The sequence below is a fragment of the Cryptomeria japonica genome, chromosome 8 (assembly GCF_030272615.1).
Source record: "Cryptomeria japonica chromosome 8, Sugi_1.0, whole genome shotgun sequence".
Taxonomy (NCBI): Eukaryota; Viridiplantae; Streptophyta; class Pinopsida; order Cupressales; family Cupressaceae; genus Cryptomeria; species Cryptomeria japonica.
Genome location: NC_081412.1, coordinates 81,551,762 through 81,569,577, shown reverse-complemented (window position 1 = coordinate 81,569,577; position 17,816 = coordinate 81,551,762). Strand labels below are relative to the sequence as shown.

At 38.1% G+C, this 17,816-nt stretch overlaps 1 protein-coding gene across 5 annotated transcripts in view; it reads right to left on the bottom strand.

The window, feature by feature from the left end:
* LOC131038459 (pentatricopeptide repeat-containing protein At4g21190) overlaps nucleotides 1-17,816 on the bottom strand; it is a 322,788-nt gene that overhangs the window by 285,514 nt on the left and 19,458 nt on the right. For all 5 annotated transcript variants that reach the window (XM_057970898.2, XM_057970899.2, XM_059210108.1 and 2 more), the window contains exon 3: nucleotides 9,944-10,035. In XM_057970898.2, coding sequence (XP_057826881.1) covers nucleotides 9,944-10,035 — 92 coding nt within the window. The remainder of the gene's footprint in view (nucleotides 1-9,943; nucleotides 10,036-17,816) is intronic.

Here is a 17,816-nt window from a genome sequence, read left to right as displayed (position 1 = left end):
TTCCTTTCTCATTCGCTCCATGTCTTTCTGGAGCGCTTGCACCCGTTTGCCAGCCTCGTCATCGCTGCTGCTTTCCTGTGAAGAGTCATCATCCTCGGATGAGGATTTATTACTTTTCTTCTTCTTTGATGTTTTGTGTTCGCTCTCCAGGTCCATCGCCCTATTATAAGCGTCGTCATATGACGTCGGGGGTACAATTTTCATCTTCCTCCCTAGGGAGGATTTCAATGCTTCAACGAACCATCGTTTATTCAATCCATCTGCGGGTTGGCTTTCCATTTTACCCAAGAGTTCTTTCAGCCTCCAACTGTATGCTCGTACTGTCTCCCTGGTACCTTGTTTGGTACTGTATATCTCCGTTACAATTTCATTGTCATCACGGAGCAATCGAAACTCCCCCGTGAATTCCTTTTGTAGATTGGCCCACGTGGCCACTTTTGCTTGTCCACATCGGAGTACCAATCTATGGCAACTCCTCGTAACGTGGCTGGGAACTGCTGTACCCAGTCATCCTGGTCTGTTACTCCATTGGCGGACCAAATGGTTTCACATGTACGGCAGTGCCGTAAGGGGTCTTCCTTGCCCTCCCCTGTGAACTTTGGCAATTTTTGTTTACTCGCCATCCCACCGCTGGGTCTCGCTCCTCTAATTCCTTGTGTGTGTGTACCTGGCGATCCTCCGCCTCCTGCAACTGAACCTCCACTCGTCGGTCCTCCGGAAAAAGTTGCTGACACCAAACCAAACAAATTGCCTCCCGTACGGTACCCTTGTGCTCCCTCGGCACCTTCGGTCGTACCGTCACCTTCCGTTGTCTCCCTCCGGTTGTCCTCTGAAATGGACAAATTCTTTAACAAGTCTCTGGTAGCGTCGATCAGGTTTAGACTTCGCCTTGTTTGTTCCACCAACTCTTCGCGGCTTCTTACCCTACGGTGGTATTCTGGCGAACTGTAGAGTTCTCCTTCGGCACCCTTCGTGACTCCTTTTCGCAGCCCTACAACAATGTAGACAGTGTAGTTCTCTCCGTCTATCTCTACCTCCGCAACCTCCGTGACACCTCCTGGGTTCCCTTCGGGCAACCCCTCGGCCGGTCGTCCCTCGGCAAGCCGCCTTAGCCTACGCCTTCGTTCTATCTGTTGTCTGAGTTTCAACGCGGTTTGTGCCACTTCCCATTCGTCACTCTGTATCTTTTTATTTTTGTCCCTATTTAGTCTATTGGGCATAAATCACTTCCATACACAGCAAACACACGCCATGTACACAAAAAAACTTTTATTATTTTTATTTTTATTTTGCCTTTCGGCCACAATTTATATCAGCAGTGTGTCGAGATTATTACAAGGTTCAATTTCCTCCTGGCCTGGCGCCATCTCGTTCTGTTTCCCGTCGGCTGTTCTCTTCGTAGCGTTGCAGGATTTGTTGTCATCGCTCTTCCTGGGCAATCTCCTCCAGGCGGGCTTGTTGTGCCAGCGATGCATGTGCAAGCAACCGGGGGAGGTGGTTCATCAACCGGTTTACTGCCGGGCTAACCTCCAGCGCTGTCCACACGGCACTTGGTGGGATTTCTGCCTCCGTCGTCTCTCGTCTAACGTAGGTCTGAATGGCTACCTGGAGCAAAATTGAAAATTCTCGCGTTGTCGTGTCTTCTCCTGTGTAAAGTTTTGTCCGCGCGTCGTCGGCCTCTGGGTTTACTTCACCAACGAGTAGGCCCATTGTGTTTGTGCGCCATCCGTGTCTTCCGTTCCCGAGTTCGTCTAGGCAACGGCACCAAATGTTTGCCCTCTCGAGTAAACGGTTAAATGCAGAAAGTAAATGCACAGAACATAATGGAAATACATTAAATAACCAATCTCTATATTAATTCAACAGTCCATGTACATCAAGTGCTTATAACATTACATTTGACACGACTATCATGATCCGACTTCGAAGAAAAGGTACACAATATATAATACCCGAAGGGGTGCGACATAACCGTCGCGACTCCAACTACCTACCCGTCGGCTAACTAACTGACCGCCGTAACTCATTATTACCGACGACAACATAAACATAATATAACAACATAACATAATGATTATTCTCGGCAACATCCACTAGCCTCTTCAAAAATCTAGAAATTCGCCTTCAAATGTCTTCAAAAAATCTGGAAATTATCCTCCAATCTAGCTAGAAATTCGCCTCTCCAATAGCCTTCAAGATGAATTTCGCCCTCCTTAGTCTCCACACTTGGTAGAAATTCGCTGCACACAAGCTAGATTTCGCACCTCCTTCCTTGCTTCTCCAAATCGCACTTGAAACAATGAGTGAATGATTTGAAAAATGAAAGCATGCCCCAAATATATAGAGCGCTCACCATTTTACCTCCCCATAGGCCGACTTGATGAAAATGGGCCAAAATAAATAAATAAAATTAACAAGGAAAAGGCCGACTTAATAAAATAATAAAAATGATACCTCAAGCACTCCCTTTTTAATTTCAATTTCACAAAAATTAATTTGATTTTTTGAGGCCCAAAATCAATTTATTAAATGCCAAAATGTCTTTATTTAATGCCAATTTAATTTTAATTTTTTCAAATATTTCGAAGTTGATGATTTTGGCATTTCATGCGATTTGGAGGATATCAACGCTCAAATGTGGTGAAAAAATAACGAATGCCACTAACTTCGACCTGGTCCCTTGGAGAGGGACAGGAGCGTTTTGCCTTGGTCCCTTGGAGAGGGACAGGAGCGATTTTGCAAATCCAAGCTTATCTGTCCTTTGTTAGCCTTCCAAATTATATTCAATGGATAAATCATGTTTTCCTTGGTCTCTTCAAATCATAAAATTGTCTTGATCCTGCAAGAACAGTGCAAATTTGAAATTCAAGCTCCGGTCCTTCAGTGAGGGACAGGAGCGAATTTTGTCTTCTAGGCCAAAATGCTTCACTTTTCACCATGAAATGTCTTGGCTAAGGAAGATATCATCTTGTTACACGCCATGAATAAGGGTTCAAGTCTAAGAAAGGTCTAAAAATGTGTATATAAAGAAAATCGCTCTGGTCCCTTGGTGAGGGACAGGAGCGCTTTTACCTTTGTAGACAAAAACTCCATCATTTCATTGTCAAGTCTGGATGCTCTATCATGCTCATTTTGTCCTTCACCATGCCTTTGATGTTCCAATTTGACCAAACAAGGTCAGGAATGACTCAAATAAGCCTTTTCGCCCTGGACCCTTGGTGAGGGACAGGAGCGCTTTGCCTTGGTCCCTTGGAGAGGGACAGGAGCGAAATTCGCTCTGGATCCTCAGTGAAGGACAGGAGCGAAATTTGACTTTTTGAACTCTCTATCAGAATAATTTTTATGGAATATAACATTTAAGTGACATTTCCTTCTATCTTTCTTCCTTCTTATACTTTAAGTTATAATCCATATATACTTTCAGGATGTTTGAGAGTGGTTTCGGACCTCCAGGAGTTATATTGCAAAATCTAGTTTTTTGAGGTTTTTCAGTTTCCAGACTTAGTCAAATTTCAGGATCAGGACATTCCAGACTTAGCCAAATTTCAGGATCAGGACTTTCAAACTTAGCCAAAATTTCAAGATCAGGACTTCACTCCAGCAGGACCTACTATCCTATTGATCTCCCCGATAGCACTCAAAAATGCAAAAGCCAACTGACAAAACCCTAAAAGACCTAAAAAACAAACCCTAAAAAGCAAAAAAGCAAGGGTCCCCATTTGCAATGGGGCGATGTGTGAAAACGTCACAACAGGTTGTTATATTTATGATGTATTTGGTTTGCCATGAGGTGGCTATATGTTTTACCATACTTGCAGTCTCCTCAAGGTACTTGGTCCACTACCACCCTTGAAAAGACATCACAATGTGTGGTGCAGTGTAGCCCTGGGTTGGGAATGTGTTTGTGTTTGTTTTCCCCCTTGTTTACTATGTTTTGCACGTGTGTAATCCTGTCTAGGGCTTGGTTCTTCAAGCTCGGGGGTGGCTACTAGTTAGCCTAGGCTGGGAGGTGAGCACTCCATGGTCATATCCTTTGATTATTTGCAGGTTGTTGGAAGGAAAGAATTAGGACAAGTGGAAATTCGATGGAGTTATTTGTTGCAGAAATCTATTTGGAAATATATTTATTATTTTGTTTAAAAGTCCTCATTTATTAATAATGAGAGATCCAGTTGTAAAGTGACAATAAAGACTTGGGAATATGTTTTAAAGATATGTAATATCTATTTATGTTATATTGCAGAAAAGAAATGATTATTTCTAGATTTAGTTCCTAAAGTTTTGAAATTAATTCTTTGTTGAGTATATAATATTTTGGAAGAGCAATAAATTTATTTTATCCCTTTATGCATATGAAATAAATCAAGGAAATAAAGAAACGATTTAAAGATTGCATGCATGTTGCTTTGAATGTAAATGTTTCAGTTTAAATCCTAATTGCATGGTTAAAGTTAAAGGAATTCTAGATAAATAGAGTGTTGTTGGAATTTTATTTTAATCTGTCATTTTATTAACTTGCAGAATATAAAAATCTAAAGTTTATTGAAGTCATCTCTAAAGATTTATTTTACATTTCTAGATTTAAATAGATGCTGTGTTAAGTTTGTTTAATTCTGTTAATTACTTTATTTTTGCAGAAAGAAAAGCCATATTTTAGATAGCCTAACTATTTCTACTTGGCAACTGGGATATTAATAAAAAAAGGGAAATAAATAAAATGATCAAAGTTGCAGAAAATATTTAATCTGTTTTAATTGTTCGGAATAAAAATAATTGTATGGAAAGAAATTGCCCTAGATTTAATAGTATTATATTTATATATAAATTTATATATATATATATAAAAAAATTTATATATATATATATATACAACTAAATTATTTACATGCATAAATACATAAATGAATTTCATTTCTTACAATTAAATAAATAAACTTGTTTGATTAAAATATATATAAATAAATATATTTGTTTATATATATATATATATATATATATATATATATATATATATATATATATACAAATACCTATATATATATATATATATATATATATATATAAAAAAATATTATTTATATATATATATATATACAATTTATATTATTTAAATTAAACAAAAAAAAAACTATTTAAAACTCTTTTTAAAAAATAAAAAATAAACAAAAATATGGGGGGGGTTCGGCGGGCCGAACACTGTGCATTGCACAGTGGGCGGCCATGGCCAACGCCACTGTAGGTGTCCACAGTGGACGGCCCAAGGGCCACCACTGTGGGCGACCACAGTGGACGCCGCCACTGCGGCCGTCCACAGTGAACGGCCCGAGGGCCACCACTGTGGGAGACCGCAGTGGTCGCCGCCTCTGTGGTAACCCACAGTGAACAGCGCCTCCGTGAACGTCGCCTGCCCTTGCAACACACCGCCGCCGCCTTCCCAAGCTTTGTCGAGTTCGCCATGGCCGCTGCCAAGAAAGCAATTCGGCCCTGCACAGTTCAAGCAAGAAAATAAAACCCTAGCCCGGTTAGGGCTAGGGTAGAATGAGAATAATAAAATAAAAAAGTTTTTTTTATATATATTAATGAAATTAGGGTATTCGAAAATAAGGAAAGAAATAAAGAAAGAGACTTTATTTTTATAATAATAAAGTTAGGGTTTGCATGGGTAATTTATAACAATGTGGAAACATATTATATATATATATAAATATGTGTAGAGTTTAAAAATATGAAGGGTTATGGCAGGTTTTAGATTAAATATTTTATTAAGCGTTTTTAATCTATATATGTTTATAAAAAAAAACATGTGGGTAAATTTATACGAGATGAATTAAATTACTTATGAAGTTTAACCTTTTAGAAATTTTATAATAAATTGAATTATTATAGGTCCACCTAAATATAGGTATTTGATGAGATTAAACTTTATAGAACGAATTTTTCATTATAATTATAATTGACCCTTTAATCGATTTAGTTTATTCTTATTTTAATTATCGTTAAAATAAAACATAGACTTTTATAAACTAAGTGTCAGAACTAATTTAATTAGTTCTTAAAATAAATTATTGGCTATTGGAGATTAATTTTATCTGCGTCAACTAATTGATTAAGTTAGTTTATTGAGTAAAGTCAATAAGATAATAAATTAAATCCTTTAGTAATCCGCATTTAATTCTAAATTATTCTCGTCTACTTGAGTTAGTGTTAAGTTAACTCAAACATAGTTAAGACAAAATATGTTAGTGCATTTCACTAATGGCAATTTTAATGTTATTAAGTTGGTGTTTTACAAAAAAAAATTATCCCGTTCTTGCCCTAAATTTTGGGCATGACAATGATAGGAGATTGTCTATAATATCAGCCCAAATAGTAAATCTAGAAAGGTTATTAGGAGGACCAATGATTGATCAAAATAGTCAGTTATGATAGCAAGAACTAACATAAAAAAGAAAGAAGTTAAATGGTTTTATACATTAGATTATGATCATTCCTTTTATTCATCAATAACTGTATAATTATTGACTATGCATATAGGTCTAACAAACCACAAACCAAAATTTCCCTCTACATCTATCCCTTCTCTAATCTAAAGGTTCCCTGCCAATAACACTTAAGCAGCACTACATGATATAACTTGCTAGTGTAGACACAATAAGCTAGTGAGAAAAGCAAGATTACATATAGGTGAAATACAAGACACAAGTGCAGACAGCAAGAACATGCATGCTGCCCCACAGAATGAGAAAAAAAAGAAAAAAATCATATTAATGCCAGAGACAACCAACAATAGGTCAATGGGACTCAAGGATACATCAGATAAGAATAGAAAGTTTTAGGAAGAGAAACCTAGAGAAGCTCACAAAGAAGAAGAACCAAAACTAAAGATAGAATACCATAAGGGACCACCACCACATGTGAAGAAACCAATACAATAATCCAAGTACTATGAACAAGATCCCCAAAGAGCATAAGTTGAGTACAAGAGAGAAGGAAATTCTCATCGAGTATCACAATCTAGGCTAAAAAATGGAGCCACAGATGTCATCGCCAATCACCATCAAAAGGACCACTACAAGACCTAATAGTACTCATTAGGTAGTGCCTAAAGGCTAGGAGTGCCAAATTGGGGGATTCTTTGAGGAACCAAGGCACTCCCTCTAGAAGCACACCTAACACCCAAGGTCAAAGTAACTCCCAAAGTAGTGAATAAGCTTGCACTATGTGTTTGTCCATGTGGCTGGGAGGGAGGGGTGAGAGAGGAGTCCATCTATGTCACTATGTTGAATTGTGTTGCTGAGAAGAAATAGAACCACACTGTTGAGAGGCAAATGTTGGGGCAGAAGTTGTAAGAAATGTCATCTCACAAGTATATCCACATTTGTGTGATGCAACAATATCCAAGGGTCAGTCAGAGCCACTAGTCTACTAGATGGACGGGCTCTAGGATCCCTAGAGATCTCCTACAAGGATCTACGTCTAAGGGTGACAACCTCTCATAGATAAAGGACCAAGCACCACAAGTCTGGATATCTAAAGGAAGTGGAGAGGGTGTTGCTTGAGTCCCTATAGAGCCAATAGTATCTCCCTCAGATCTAATAGTAAATGGGGCATCTAAAAATAAAGTTGTCATTAGTCTCCACCTCCTTGAAGGAGAAAAGACAACAAAACTATCCCTAGCAAAGAATATGGTGATCCATCAAAACCTGTACTTGGTGGGAACACACTCTCAATTGGCCAAGGGGAAACCCCAAGCATGGCCTTGGACATATTGAGGACAACATAAAATACTATCTTCCACTTAGCAAGCTTCATCTAAGTGGCACAAGAGGGGCATTCTAGGTGAACTGGATGTACTATCTGTAATTGTCTTCTTTAGCAGTTCTAATGATGGTCTCCTTTGAAGGAAGGAGTTGAGTAGGAGCATCAAAGGAATACATGAAAGGAGGTAGTCTATCAATAGAGAAGCCAACAAAAGAAAAAGGGACCTAGTCTCTTAGTACCAAGTTACCAACAATATTGGCTTTTAGTCAGGACTACTGAAGCAGTGGGGACAAGTGAAGCAATCCTCTTTAAAGAGAAAAGTACAAAGCATGGATATCTCTCACAACCAAAAACTAAGGTTCCCATGGATCTAAATCTATGGATGTTATTACAGGGTCTGCTACTGTAGCATTAAAAAAATTGCTCACTTCTACGTGGCTACTGGGACAAATAATATTGTTATTATCAGTTGGTATCTCTTTGGTAATATTCCTTCATCAATTTGCTGATTACTTCGGTCACCACCATTATTATATTTGCTGATGTAAATAGATTTCAATGGAGTTGCTGCTATTATAATCAGGGATATAATACAGAGCTTCAGTATTCATACTTATTTGGTATTTTGCATAAAACCAGAAAGATTACTATATATTTAGAATAAACCCATTTGGATATAGATGGCTGTGTTGCCATGACATTAAAAAGCAATTTCATTTCCCGCATTACTATCTCTGATGTTTATTTGTGCATTTCACCACCAGATTTAATATTAAGTTTGTAATTTGTTCTGGAAGGCTTGCCACCAAAACCAGCTTCAATTATTTTCAGTATTTAGTTTGCAATTAATCTACAAGGCTTGTTGCCAAAATAAGTATTTCATTACTTCCAGATTATTGTAATAGTTGTTATATTGAGTTGTGCGGCTTGCCACCAACAACCATTTTATATAATATTGATTTAACCCTCTTTCAGTGTATGCTCTCACCTAGCCCACATTAGGAATTGGTGATCAAAAGGTGTTAAAATCACACACTTGTGTGAAAGAGAAAAATTAGAGAATACTGGCAAGAACATTACATACTCTCTTCAAACACCATGATTATAAATATTGAACAAAAACACCAAAAAAATATTGATTTTCCTGATTTTCAAAAATAGGCATCGGTTAGACATATTAGAACTATGCCCTGCATTAAGCTTCTCAGTACACAGGTTTTTTGTTTTGTGTGCACATTTGGCAGTAATTTGATTTAAGATGTAAAGATTCACATTCCCCATTGAAACCTTCTCCTTCAACTTCATTGTTTAGAACTCATACTCACTTCCTTTATTACTTTTACTCAAAACATAAGAACATCAAGTCCTGAATCTGGCACAGTTACTCTACAATTATTTAGTAACCCTTACTCAAAACATATTCTAGCACCAAATTCTCCCTTATATCAGCAATGTACCGTGTGCAAATGACAAGAAATATTGTTTATGCAAAACAACTTCAGACAGATGGCTAGCAGTCACATCCTACTTCAGATGGCTGCCTCACAGCCTGTGACAGTTGGATGACATCACACTTTTCTTCTCACAGCCAAAGGAAAAACTAAAAACGAAGTTATAATGGGAACAAAAACTCAAGAAAAACAATTAAAACAGATCAGCCACTAGATGAACCCAATTGATTTATTTGCATCTTGATATCTTATAATGACAGCTGCCACTTTAAATACTAAATATTATATCTCGGGCCACAAAATATGAGTTGATATATTTTATTTGGTTCACTATTCTTTTTGGATTACTACTGGTAATCAGTTGTATATTGTCTCTTAGGTTCAACATAAGCCAAAAATTACATAGCATTCCCAACTTCAGTGGAGGACAACACAATTTGTACTAGCAAAGACAATTTCAAAAATTGTTTTAGTTATCGCCATTGGGCAGTGATGAAAGCAAATCCCTGACAAAGCTATATCTTGATAGGTGTCACAAAAATGGGTTCTTGTTAGAAGTAAAGATTATGTAGAGAAAATTTGAAAGAGAAAACATGCTTATTGAAGTTACTGTGGCAGTGAAATTGAATTCATTAATAGTTTTCTGTAGTTAAAGATAAGTAGTTTTCAACAAAAATGAATGGTGGAGAAAAGCATCACAAAAATGTCTTCTCAAGAGCTGATACACTTACTTCCATTGTGCCAACCATGTAGATGACAAGTTTGCACTAACTTTTGTTTGGTTATTACAGCATTCCACAACTTTAAGAGCAACATCTTCACCCTGCCAGTAACAAGCAGAATCAATAACCCAGACCTAGTTAGTATTCTATAATAACATATAGTTTTCCTACACAAAAAGGCATATTAGCATTGCAAGGGACTAAAGCTTACTCACGAGAAAACAATTCCTTATACATATTCAGTTTCTTTTTGAACCGGGAACATGTAACCTCTAATAACATCCTACAACAATGAATAGCAGAGAAGACCTTGAGAACCCCACCACTACAACTGATATTGGCAGCTATAAGACAGACATTTGAGGGTGATCTGAAAAAATGGATCAAAGTTGCTGGACTAAATTGCAATTCCCAATCGTGAAGGTTGTCTTAGACCAAGGAGTCAGGAGTTCATTGATGTTCAGTGGGTACCATGCAAAAGAAACTGCACTCATGTCAGAGAAATGTATGAAGTGATCTGGAAAATCTCAACAATGCATTGAAACAGTGGCAGGAGTCTAAAGTCATCAAAAAACAAAGAATGTCATTTTCACCAGTTTCTCCAAGCATAAAAAATACGTCAACCATGGAAATTGTGGATTTGCCTCCTGGTAAAAATGCTAACAATGTCTCGACCATGGCATTTTCAAATTGTCACCCTTGTGGAACCAGATAGTGTAGATAGAACAGGGAATGTGAAGGTTTTTTGACATTACAATTTAGTTTCTCAATGTTAGATCTTCCTTTGGGCACCAAGGGAGGATGCAGAGAAATCATTAAGAACTTATAAAACATGTTGGAGGGGTTGTCTCTCATTGTAAGCTTCAATCTATGTTCATTTTGATTGTTGCAAGTGCATGAAGAGGATTTTTATGGTGCAGAGGCATGTTGCTGGTGTTTAAAAGTTGGTTATAAGTTTGTTTAAGTTCTAATTCACTCTAGAGGCATTGTAAACACTTCTATTAGATTGAAAGATAATGGCATGAGGAGCAAAAGATCACATTTTTAAGGTTTCTTCCCTTTTGAGGATTTCTCTACATGTAACCATGTTTTTCAATCTGTGTATACTTCTCTTGCATTCTTTGTTCTTGTTTCATGTTTCCTAATGTGTTTGCAACTAATATGATAATGTTATAACATTAGTACATCCTTTTGGCAGTGGATACATGGTGATTTTGACGTATTCTGCAAAGTTAACAAGCAAGAATCTGTAGGGCTTAACCTCTATTCAAAGTTAACAAGCAAGCATTAATTTATTGTTGGTAGGGTTTAACCTCTATTCAAAGTGCCCAATAGTGCACACAAATGACCAAGAATGGGTGGTGGGATGTGACACTTGTTAGAGAGTATAAAAACCATTGAAAAGAGATTATATGCCATTGTTCCCATCAAAGCCACAAGAATTCTTTAAGAGGTGGAAACTCGAATTCATTGGTCCACTCAAAGTTAGCCAGCTACACAAGTGCATGTACATTGTCATGACTATGGAGTACTTAACCAAATGGGCAGAGACTCAAGCACTTCTAGACAATACGACGGTCAATACAATGAGGTTCATTTATGAGCAAATTGTCACTCGGTACGACATCCCTATACAAATCATGAATGATCAGGAAGAACATTTTGCGAACCATGTCATCCACCTGATGATGATTGAGTTGCACGTATTTCATAACCTCTCAAGCCCATACCATCTGAGAGCCAATGGACAAGCGGAGTCTACAAACAAGGTGCTTATCTCCATCATTCACAAGTCCTATAGAATTGAAGAAGCAAATTGGCAAGAAAAATTGCCAACCATACTATGGGAATACTGAACGATGTGTAAGGTAACTACCAAACACACAACATTTCAACTGATGTACGGTCAAAAAGCGACGCTCTCTGCGGAATATATGGTACCAAGTTTAAGGATTGTAGTGGAGAACGGACAAGGCAATACAAAATGTTTAAAAGAACAACTTTTCCAGCTAAACAAACTTGACGAACAAAGGGTGCTTGCCCAGCAGACTACTGAAGCAATGCAGAAATGAAGTACTAGAACGAAAACCACCTCTAATGAATGAATTTCCAACCTGGACAGTTACGTTTGAAATATAACGATCATAATGAAATCAAACCAGGCAAATTCAAATTAAGATGGCTCAAACCCATTAAAATTTGAGAAATATTTGAGAATGGAGCCATCAAGTTAGAAAATTTGGACAACACCCTACTGAAAGATAGCATTAACAGCTCAAAGTTAAAACCATACAAGGAAAGAAGAGAGACCAAAATTGCAGTCGACACTAAGGATTGGACAGGTTCCGCAGATGAACCTGTTAACCAACCTAGAGTAACACTAAAAGAATAATCTATCTTCAAAGAGGTTGTTGCAGGGAATAATCATTATGTCATGTTGTCGTATTATGTTATGTTGTCGTCAGTAATTATGAGTTTCGGCAGTTAGTTAGTCGTCCCGAAGGGCAGTTGGACGCGACGGTTGGTCGCACCCCTTCGGATATTGTATATTGCATACCTTTCCTTCGTAGTGGCATCATAATAGTCGTATTTGGGTGTAATGTTATAAGCACTTGATGTACATGGACTGTTGAATTAATACAGAAACTGGCTCTTTAAAATATTTCCATTATGTTCTGTGCACTTACTTATGCATTTAATCGTTTAACCCTATGTGGCAAACATTTGGCGTCGTTGCCTAGACATACTCGGGAAAGGAAGGAGCGGATGGCGTACGGACACGATGGGCCTAACCGTCGGTGAGATTAACCGAGAGGCCGACGATGCACAAACGGAACTCTACGAGGGAGAGGACAATGCAACGAGGGAATTCTCAATCCTGCATTAGGCGGCCATCGAGACCTACGTCCGAAGAGAGGCCACGGAGGCTAAAGTCCCAACAAGTGTCGTGTGGACCGCACTGGAAGTTAGCCCCGCAGTGAATCGGTTGATGAACCACCTCCCTCGGTTGCTTGCACAGGCATTACTGGCACAGCGAACCCACCTGGAGGAGATTGCTCGTGAGGAGTGACGCCAACAAGTCCTCCGATAGTACGAAGAAAACAGTCGTCGCTGGGAAGCGGAGCGTGATGGCATGAGGCCAAGGGGAAATTGAACCCTGTAATCATAGATGAAAAACTCGGATTTTGCAATAACTCGGCAAGGCCAAAAAATTTTAAAAACTCGGGACTCGCCAAAACTCGGCAAAAAACTCGGCAAAACTCGGCAACTTTATCGAACATTTGAAAATACATTTTTTTTTTATATATAATTCAAAAACACACATTTACACCAAATTTGTATAACATATATGATTTCCATGATATATAAATCAAATTTTTTTGGTAATACATAGCAACAAATGCAAGTATCATAGCATAAACCAAAAACCAAGTGCAACATATGTATAAGAGTTCAATACATATCAACGTACCATAGTGACAGTCTCATAGAGTTATAGAGTCATAGACCACAAAACAAGAACCTCTGAAATTCTGATTACATATCAAGTTCAAAGTTTGGTATCAATGAAATTATGAAAATAAGAAATCATAAATTGCGTCTACGACTAAAGCTCAAAATAGATTGTGGCCGCTGGGTGGGTGGTGCTGAAGTAGTGGCAACATCCTCAACACTAACAGGTGCCTCTTCTGCATGATCAACCTCCTGCTCCTCCTCACGTGCTGCCACTTCCGCATCCCATTCCTCTCCTGCCCTCTCCAACTCACTCAGCTGCTCATTAGTAAGGAATGGATCCAAATCATTATCAACATCATCAGGAGAAGCAACCCATTCTGCTGCATATGGATCAATGTCATCCAAGTCAAGTGCTTCATGTGAATCTTGCCCTAGCACCTTCTTCTCATGTAATCGAATGTTGTACCGCACATAGACAAGATCATTCAAGCGTTGTTGAGTCAACCTATTGCACTTTTTTGTGTGGATGTTCTCAAAAACACTCCAGTTGCGCTCACAATCAGAAGCACTACAAGGCTGTGATAATATGCGGATGGCAAGCTTTTGAAGATTAGGCGTTGTGGCACCATAATCTTCCCACCACAAATCTGCAAGGATACAAAATGTGATTTATAACTTGTAAAGATTTCAATAATCTTAAAGAGAGAAATAAATGGTAAAAATTAAACATATGTTTTTTTTTACCTGGTCGTAAGGTGGCTCTCCTACGTTTGCAATCAGGTGAAGAAAACAATTCCCCTAAGGCCTTCTTATAACTCTGCAACTCATCAAGTATCAAGTCTCGAAGGATCTCATCATCAACTAATCTCCGAATGCATGTGTCAAGGCCAATTCTAACCTCTGCATCTGCTTTGAAACTCGGAGAGTAAAAAAACTTGGGATTCAAGAAGTAGGCAGCAGCATGAATATGTTGGTGGAGTTGATGGTTCCACCTCCGATCAATTATGTGCCATATGGGTTCATACTTGGTCTTGTTTGACCCATACAAGTGTTGAATCGCCTCTTTGGCCTTATCCATGGCCTCATATAGATACCCCATGGAGTTATGATCCCCATCCACCATTCGTAGCACCCTCACCAACGGTTCCGACACAGATATAAAAAATCTAACAAAATCAGCAGATTGAAATATTAGAAAATTAAATAATAAATCATCAATTAAAGTTTCAAAACTTACATTGATGATCTCCTCCACCATCTTGGCAAAATTAGTATCAAAAATGGCAATCACAACCTTCTCTGCTTCAGGCTTTGTAGCATAAGGACTCCCCAACCATCTTTCACTCACGAACATCCGCTTCAGGTTGGGCAATGTAGCAAGTATGCTCTGCAAGGTGAGGAAATTGGTAGCAAAGCGTGTGACCCCCGACCGCACAAGATCCTTACCTTCAGTGTGTTCTCTCATAAGATTCAGGACCCATGTGTGATTGTAGATGTATTTGGTGATATTCCTTCCATCTTCAACCACTTTCTTTACCCAACTTAGTTTCCCTATGTCCTCAAGGAGCAAGTCAAGACAATGGGCAGCACAAGGGCTCCAAAATAATGTCGGATGTCTAGCCATTAGAAGTTTGCCAGCTGCCACATATGCAGCTGCATTATCAGTCACAACTTGGATGACATTCTGCACTCCCACATCCATCACCACTTCATCCAACATGTTGCACAAGGTCTCCGCATTCTTCACTTCATTGGAGGCATCAATTGATTTTAAAAATACTAACTGTCCTCCTGAAGCAACTAGAAAGTTGATGAGTGTCCTGTTCCTACCATCTGTCCATCCATCAGAAAGAATGGTGCAGCCATTCTTTTCCCAAATAGTCCTTTGCTCTTCCACTAATGCATGAGTGTTTTGGACCTCATCCTGCAATAACGGTCCACTTACCTCGTAACGGCTTGGGGATTTGAACCCCTTACCTGCCACAGTCAACGCGGTGACCAATTGGTCCCAAGATGGACTAGAAATAGCATTGAACGGAACATCGTTGTAGATAAAAAATCTAGCACACGCCACCTTGGCTTGTTGGTGAGCCTCTTTATTCCATGCAGTGCCAAGCAATCCAGGTTGTGCACCAGGAGTGTTACGTGGAATAAAGAAGTTTTCCATGTTGCTGTCCAAAGTTCCCTTTGCTCGTATCCGTGGCCCAAGGGAAGAACCAGATGTCCCCACATCTGTATGTGACCCCATGGAACTCAAATCTGCCCTTGGGGCTGCCATTGCCTCTGCTATTCTCTTTTTTGTTGCCTTCCTTTGATCATATGCTTCAAGCGTTGCTATTGCATCTCTCGTAGCCTCTTCAGTACATTCCGTACAGCTTGTGGTATCTCGGCATTGAATTTTTGCAAGGTGATATTTGAACCTATTAATGCCACCTTTTACAATTTTTTTGCAATGGTTGCAAAAAACATCTCCTCGTTTTGGACCTGGTCTCCCATGTTTCCAACAAGGGTCTCTCTTTTTGCCACCAACTTTAACTGTAGAAGCTGAATCCATTTTCTTTCAAAAAGATGTGGAAAAGAACCTAGCAAAAGAGAGGCAACATTTAGAGATAAATAACATTGTTACCAAAAAAAATCACAAACATCCAAAAATTACAATGACTGTATAACTGTATTTTATTTACAGTCAAAATAGATGACTCTCTAAAATTAAAATTTTTAATTGGTTGTGTATTTTTTTAAGTTTTTAACTTCAAATTTAAATTTAAATGAAATACTTTAATACACATTGACATTACACAGTTGACAGTCATTTCAAATTTTCAAATGACTATGAGTATTTCACAATTGACTGTGTAATACACAGTCATTAATTACAATGTACATTAATGATTAATGTATTACACAGTCATCAGTCATTTGAAAATGACTATGTATTACACAGTCATTTCAAAATTTCAAATGACCGTGTATTACACAGTCATCAGTCATTTGAAAATGACTGTGTATTACACAGTCATCAGTCATTTGAAATTTTGAAATGACTGTAATGACTGTGTATTACACAGTCATTTGAAAATGACTGTGTAATACACAGTCATTTCTCATTTGAAATGACTGTAATGACTGTGTATTACACAGTCATTTGAAAATGACTGTGTAATACACAGTCATTTGGAAATGACTGTGTATTACACAGTCATTTCAAATGACTGATGACTGTGTAATACACAGTCATTTGAAAATGAATGTGTATTACACAGTCATTTGAAATGACTGTGACTGTGTAATGATGACTGTGTAATACACAGTCATTTGAAAATTTGAAATGACTGTGTATTACACAGTCATTTGAAAATTGAAATGACTGTGACTGTGTAATACACAGTCATTTGAAATGACTGTGACTGTGTAATGATGACTGTGTAATACACAGTCATTTGAAAATTTGAAATGACTGTGTATTACACAGTCATTTGAAAATTGAAATGACTGTGATTGTGTAATGATGACTGTGTAATACACAGTCATTTGAAAATTTGAAATGACTGTGTATTACACAGTCATTTGAAATGACTGTGACTGTGTAATACACAGTCATTTTCAAATGACTGTGTATTACACAGTCATTTCAAATGACTGATGACTGTGTAATACACAGTCATTTGAAATGACTGTAAATTGTAATTACTAATTACTAATGATTGTGTATTACACAGTCATTTGAAATGACTGTGACTGTGTAATACACAGTCATTTGAAATGACTAAGACTGTGTAATACACAGTCATTTTCAAAGGACTGTGTATTACACAGTCTTAGTCATTCGAAATAAAACAATACAAAAAGATACCTGGTCGTGCGTGCAAATGCAAACAATACAGTCATTTTGACTGTGTAATACACAGTCATTTCAAATGACTGTGTATTACACAGTCAAAATGACTGTGTATTCGAAATAAAACAATACAAAAAGATCCCTGGTCGTGCGTGCAAATGCAAACAATACAGTCATTTTGACTGTGTAATACACAGTCATTTCAAATGACTGTGTATTCGAAATAAAACAATACAAAAAGATACCTGGTCGTGCGTGCAAATGCAAACAATACAGTCATTTTGACTGTGTAATACACAGTCATTTCAAATGACTGTGTATTCGAAATGAAACAATACAAAAAGATACCTGGTCGTGCGTGCAAATGCAAACCCTATGCAAATCGCGTGGCGTTTTTTGCCTTCCGGAGTCGCGCGAGCCGCGAAATGGAATAAAGACTTCGGTTTTTTTTTTGCCTGCGACTTAAGTCGCGTTTTTCTCGCATTTTGTGCCGCGTTTCGGGCGGGTTTTGGCCATTAACAGCGATTATTTGCCAAAAAAATCGCGGCGAGTATATAAAAAAATCGCCCCGAGTATTTCCGCGATTAA